Source organism: Octodon degus, unplaced genomic scaffold, assembly GCF_000260255.1.
Source record: "Octodon degus isolate 3935 unplaced genomic scaffold, OctDeg1.0 scaffold00139, whole genome shotgun sequence".
Classification (NCBI taxonomy): Eukaryota; Metazoa; Chordata; class Mammalia; order Rodentia; family Octodontidae; genus Octodon; species Octodon degus.
This window is the reverse complement of record NW_004524715.1, coordinates 7,229,558-7,235,565: the sequence shown is the minus strand read 5'-3', so window position 1 is coordinate 7,235,565 and position 6,008 is coordinate 7,229,558. Positions and strand designations below refer to the sequence as shown.

Genomic DNA, 6,008 nt, shown 5'->3' with positions numbered 1-6,008 from the left:
TTTTTGCGGAACCAGGGATTGAACTCAGTCAGGACCTTGCACTTTCCAGGCAAGTGCTTATTCTACTGAGCTATCTCCCCGGCCCCCTTAGTTCTTCTTCATGAACCAAAATAAAAGCAGGCTAAGATACTGCCTACCGTTTTCCATGGCTGGCTTCTTGGGTGTGTAGCTCGCAGAGTACACAGGATCTTCTGCTTAGTTTAATGCACCGCTGTCTCTGTCTTGAAATTTTTAATTTTCTATAGAGGCTCCACACTTTCACTTTGCACTGAGCCCCACGAATTAAGTAACTCTTCCTGTCCATAAATCTATTGAAGGGTGAAATGAAAACTCAAGAGGTTCTGAGCGTAGTACTGAGGATGTAATAGGATCCAATAATCATTAAATGGATGTAATAGTTATTTTATGAGCAAAGATAACCGTGATCAGTGCACTAGAGGCATGTAATTACAAAAATAGTCTATGAGATATATAGCTAATCTTATTTTACAGATAAGGAAACTGAGACCCAAGAAATTAAATGACCTACCAAAGTCACACAGTTTATAAATGAAGAACTGGGGCACAGCCTGAAGTCTGTCTCACGTAAAGGCCTCACCACTGAGCTACAGTTTTTATTTTCATTGTTCAAATTTGTTTTTAGTAGTATAGTATATGCTTGCAGTATATAATATTACATTCCCCACAGTGAGTTGGTACATGTATATAACACATTGTATTTCTGTGCTACAGCCATACTGCCCTGAATTCCCCACATCTTGTCTGATCTCAGAAGCTAAGCAGGGTCGGGCTTGGTTAGTATTTGGATGGGTGACTTCTCCTAGGCTGTATTTGTTCCCTTCTTTTGTTCCACAGAGAGCTTCTATAAAGACCAGTATTTATGCTTCCTTCATATTCCAAGGCAGCCCAAGCCTAACGTGCTCAGAGTCTCAGAGCCCCCAAAGAGATCCAAAATTCCCAGCAGGCTGTCTCATCTCAACCTGCCCTGAAGGCCATCCTGCCTTCACATTATGTCTCTGGCCAAATATGGCCCCCTGTTAGCAATTCAGCCCACTTCCTGATGAGCTTCACTTCAGATAACTACCCTCTAACTAACACCCTCAGACTTCCAAGAGCACCCGTTGGAGACCTGCTGTAATCGGGTCATGGAAAAGCACTGTGGAAGATGACTCTTAAAGATTGAGCATCCCTAATACAACAATCCAGAATCTTCTGAAGTGCCCCAGAATTCTCTTTGAACTATAACATGATGCCAGAACTGAAAAACTTCACACCAGACCTCATGTGACAATGATAGTTAAATCATAGGTACCATGAAAATGTATCTAGTTACCTTCAGGCTGTGTGTATTAGATGTTTATAAAGCGTATGTGAATTTTATATTTAAACTTAGTTCCCATCTCCAAGATAACTCATTATGTATATGGAGATACCAAAAAAAATATTCTGAACACTTTTGGTCCCACGCATTCCAGAGAACGGTCTTCCAGCAGGGGTAATAAGCTGAGGATGAGGCCATGTGTCCTGTAGCAGGGAGCCTGCGCCTTCCTGCGGTGCCAGGCTGTGATGGACTCTGCCCACTCTGCTGTGCCAGAAAGGAGGGCTGGCCCATTCCACCACTCCACTGCTGCGCAGCCCCGGGCTGGAAGTGTGCCATTTGGGGGCAGGTTCGCAGACTGTGCGGCCTCCTCTCAACGAGGTAGCGAAAACATGAGTTTGGCATCTCTTGGAGAGCTCGGGATGTGAACCGTGCGTGTAACAATGAGAGTGTTTGTTGTTCCAAAGCAATCCCCTAAGTGGCTGCTTGCTCAAGACTTTTGTAGTGTGAACTGAGATCTGGGGGGAGGGAAAAAGCCATCTGCTCCGGAATAGGCTTCCAGTGATAGAGGCAAATGACGGCAGAGCGCATTGGAGGGGGCAGAGCACACTGGAAGGTGGCCAGCTGAAGGTTCCCGGCTGTGCAGCAGCCCCGCCTGCGGCCTGCGGCCTCAGGCCCGTGTGCTTACCGCGCACTCACACGCAGCTTCCCAAGGCAGAGCCGGGCTAAGGGCGTCGGGGTTAGTGAGCAGAAAGCAGGAGCAGTGCCCGCCTGCCCACCTGGCCTCACCCACTCGCAGTTCACCCGAGTGCCGCCGTGCTGGATGAGAATTCAAAAGTGAACTCTGGAGCAGCTCAGTCGCTCTTTTCTTTATGCCTTTAGCTATAAGTACCTTTGATTGCACATAGTTCTTCATATCCAATAAAAAGTAGCATTGCCATATTAATTAAGCACACCATCTTTGCATGTTGGTTGATGTTTAAATTTTGAAATCCCTGCTTTTGCTAAAATATGAGATGGTTTTCTTGTCTCAATTTGCAAAACACCTTTGAGTCTTGTTTTCTTCTTCTAAATAAGTATGTGGCTTGTTTTCTTCTTCTTCTCTTTGCTATTAGGCATTCATGCAGCCTCACTTGCTAGGAAATGAATTCACACATTTGGAGTTTCCAAGGAGAGTACAGAGGAAGGAGCTTGGAAAGAAGATGCTGTACAGAGACTTCAACATGACAGGCTGGTAAGAGCGCGTCTCCTCGCTAGCGTGTGTGGGAGGCTCTTCCTGCTGTTGGGATCAGAAGGCACCAGAGTCCTTGCACAGAGGACGAGCCCCGGTGCCTACTTCTGCTATTTGCACCTGAGACCAGTTCTCAAGTCTGTCTCTGCACTTCTCTGAGGCCCAGTCCCGAACACCAGCCCCCGTAAAGCTGGCTTAACTCCTTGATGAACATGGAGTGGTCATTTGGGACCTTTAAAAATTCATTGAGCCTTACGTGCTCAGGCCAGGGCTATCAAAGAGGTAAAGGGTTACGAAGGAATTTGCCAAGGATTTATCAAGCCAAACTGGTTTGGGTTTAAATCTTGAGTTTGCCTTTGATAAATGAAGAAAGTTGGATTAAGCTATGTGACCTCTAGAGCCCATTTTTCTATGAATAAAGTGGGCAAAATAAAGATGTACCCTTTGAAGGTTCATTATCAAGACTGAAGGGAATGAGTTTATTTTTGTCACATGCATCATTTAGAATACGTGAGAGATTAGTTCCAGGATCCCTTACATATACCAAAATTAGCAATGCTCAATCAAGTCTATTATATAAAATGATATAGTATTTGCATATATCCTATGCACAAACTCCTTCCTGTATGCTTTAACTCATCTTTAAATTACTCAAAGTAACCAATATTTTGTAAACATTAATGTAAACAGTTGTTATACTGTGTCATGTAGAGAATAATATCAAGGAAGAAGACTGGGGTGTATTCACTACAGACACTTTTTCAGCATCTATTTTCTATCGATAATTGATGGCACCCACCTGTGTTACAGAAGGCACGCATAGGAAGGACTGAGGAGATAGCTCCAAGGTCTCAGTGCCTGACTGGCAGGCGCAAGGACCTGGGTTCAGTCCCCAGTACCACATGCCATGTTGGCCCCAGAACCCCAGGCATACCATGCTGGCCACTGAAACCAGGTGAGTTGGCACACGCCTGTAATCACAGCACTGGGGAGGCTGAGACAAGAGGATGACTATGAGTCTGAGCTGCGTAGCAAGAGCCTTCACTAAATAAATAAATAATTTTTTTTTTTTTTGAGGAACCGGGGATTGAACTCAGGCAATAATTTTTTTTAAAAAAAGGCAATCTTTATATTATTACATACAGACTTGGTATGTGTAATTCTGAAAATCACCTAAGGACCAAAACTGTTTCTACACCAAACCACTTGCTAAGAATCCGTGTATTTCTTCCGTCTGAATAACATATAATGACAGGGATAACACAAGAATTAAATGGCAGAATAGTGCCTTGCATGTGTAAAGATAGATGAAGAGCGAACTCTTCTGCCCCGGGATTCGATGAGCGTGCCTCTGGCCAGTTGGAGGACAGTGGAAGAGCGAGACGACTTAATCCTTCCTTGCCGCATCTCCCAACAAAGGCGTGGAAGCAGCTTTCGTTCTCTGCTCTTCTTTGACCAAAATAGGTAGAGCAGATGGTCCCAGCCCAGATCCCCATGGTGATGACTTCTAGGCAGGGACTGCTTCTAGGGTACATACTGTACTGAAGGAGAAGGAGAGCGACCCAGAAAAGATAAGATGCTGATGAAGGGGACTTCTGCTTGGCTTCTGCCCACTGAAAAAGCACATCCTCATCTAGCCCCATGCTTTGTCCTCCAGCATGTGGCCAGCCAGCGAGGGCCAGAGAGCCAGATTCCTCCCACCATCTGTTCCTATAAATAATTAATTTTTAAATACAGCTATATCTGTTTGTTTGCCTTCAGTCTGCAGCTCCTGTCCCACAACAGAAGAGCCTAATATTTACCCCAGCTCTGGAACATGAATGAATTTATCAGAAAAGTTGCCCCCTATCTGCACCTCAGTTTTCAAGCCTTAGAGTAATTATTCTAACCTTGGCTGGGTTTTCTTTCTAAAGCCATTTGCATTCAGCTAGTAAAATCAGTTCTTCTTGAAGAAAGATGGTAAAAGCCAGTATGCCACACAAGTGCGGAGTTGGGGTTTGGTCTGAGTGTTGTAGCTCTTGGAAAAGTGGAAAAAGCAACACGGGTTGTTTGGGGGGATTTTTTTGTCTGATGCAATCCTTGCTACATGGCTCAGGCTGGCCTTAAACTCACGTGCTCGTGTAGGAAATCTCACCTCTGCCTCCTGAACGAGTGAGCCTGAACATCCAACTTGAATCCATTGGTCGGAAATACTTTTTTAAAAAGGGAGAGAGAGAGCAGACCTGAAAAGCCAGCAAGGAAAAATGGCTAAATGTAAGGAGAGAGACCGTGGGAAACGCACTGAGCGCGCTCCGAGGGGGCATCACAGGGCACCCGAGAAGCCAGGCGGAGAAGTTTAGAGGTGCCGTGGGAGGCGTGGGTTGCTCTTTATGTTCCTGAAAAGGAGACTTAAATGGAAGCAATGTTTTTGGAAAGCTGTCCTAAGGTTGAAGGATACTCACTCCAGAAAGCAGATTGAGGTATCCAGGGAAAAGCTAACCGAAGCATGTATGGGAGGTCTCAGGACTACATGGAGGGAGGGAATCAGAAAACAGGAAAAGAAAAGAAAAAATGAACGAGAGACAAAATGATTCAGGTCAAGGAATAAATACAAGACATAAGTCATCGATGGCTCCAGTGGCCTTATTTAAACAGGCTTCTCATTTGGTCCTGCACCTCCCACGTAGGAGACAGGCAGAAATTATGTATGAGCTAAAAGGAGGGGCACGGTCGACAGAAGTGGGGGTGGGCAGCGCGGTGGAGAGTGTGGGGACAGTAGCAATGCTTAGCTGGTGTCCGAGGCATACTGGGCTGAGAGAAGGCTGTTTGCTCTGGTGTGTAGTCGGTCCACACAAGCTGGTAGTTTTCATGCATAGGGTGGTGGTACGGGAAGACTGTCCTTGCTGCAGGTTCTTGGTGTCAGTTTATAGGGGAAAGAAAGGACAATATACTGCTACCAGCTGTGGAAAGCGCTGCTGAGGAGGTGATAGGCAGTGTCCCTGTAAGGGGAAAGATGCTTTCAAAACGCTGTCACCATTCCCCTCAAACTGCAACGAGACGATAGTTTTATGTTCCTTTTTTCAGCCTCTTAAAATTCTGCTCTTTTTGTAAGTGACTTGTGTATCTTTCTCTTTAACAAATGCTAAAAATTGCCCTTGTTGTATGATTTTTTTAAATGTAGGTAAGTTCAACAACTGAATCACATCCAGCTTTTACTGCATACGTTTTCTCCCCCTCCCCACGCTGCCTCCATCTTTTTCTGTCTCTGTGTTTGTGTCTCCCTTCCTCCCTCCCTCCTTCCTCCCTCCCTCCTTCCTCCCCTCCCCCCCCACATGGGCCTGTGCAGATAAGCAGTCCATAAACAGGCTGGTGTTAATTATAAGGAACTTCACAGAAGGCACTAAATAATTGAGGAACTAAGATTGAGAATGGCTTCAACCAGACAGGATTTGATTTGTTTTTAGTGTAATTCCCAAAGTG

At 45.2% G+C, this 6,008-nt stretch overlaps 1 protein-coding gene across 1 annotated transcript in view; it reads left to right on the top strand.

Annotated features, from left to right (window-relative positions):
• The window catches only part of Ppm1h (protein phosphatase, Mg2+/Mn2+ dependent 1H), a 289,195-nt gene that overhangs the window by 221,950 nt on the left and 61,237 nt on the right, over positions 1–6,008 (top strand). Inside the window, exon 6 of the mRNA XM_004641643.1 lies at positions 2,434–2,552. Within this exon, the coding sequence (XP_004641700.1) occupies positions 2,434–2,552 (119 nt within the window). The remainder of the gene's footprint in view (positions 1–2,433; positions 2,553–6,008) is intronic.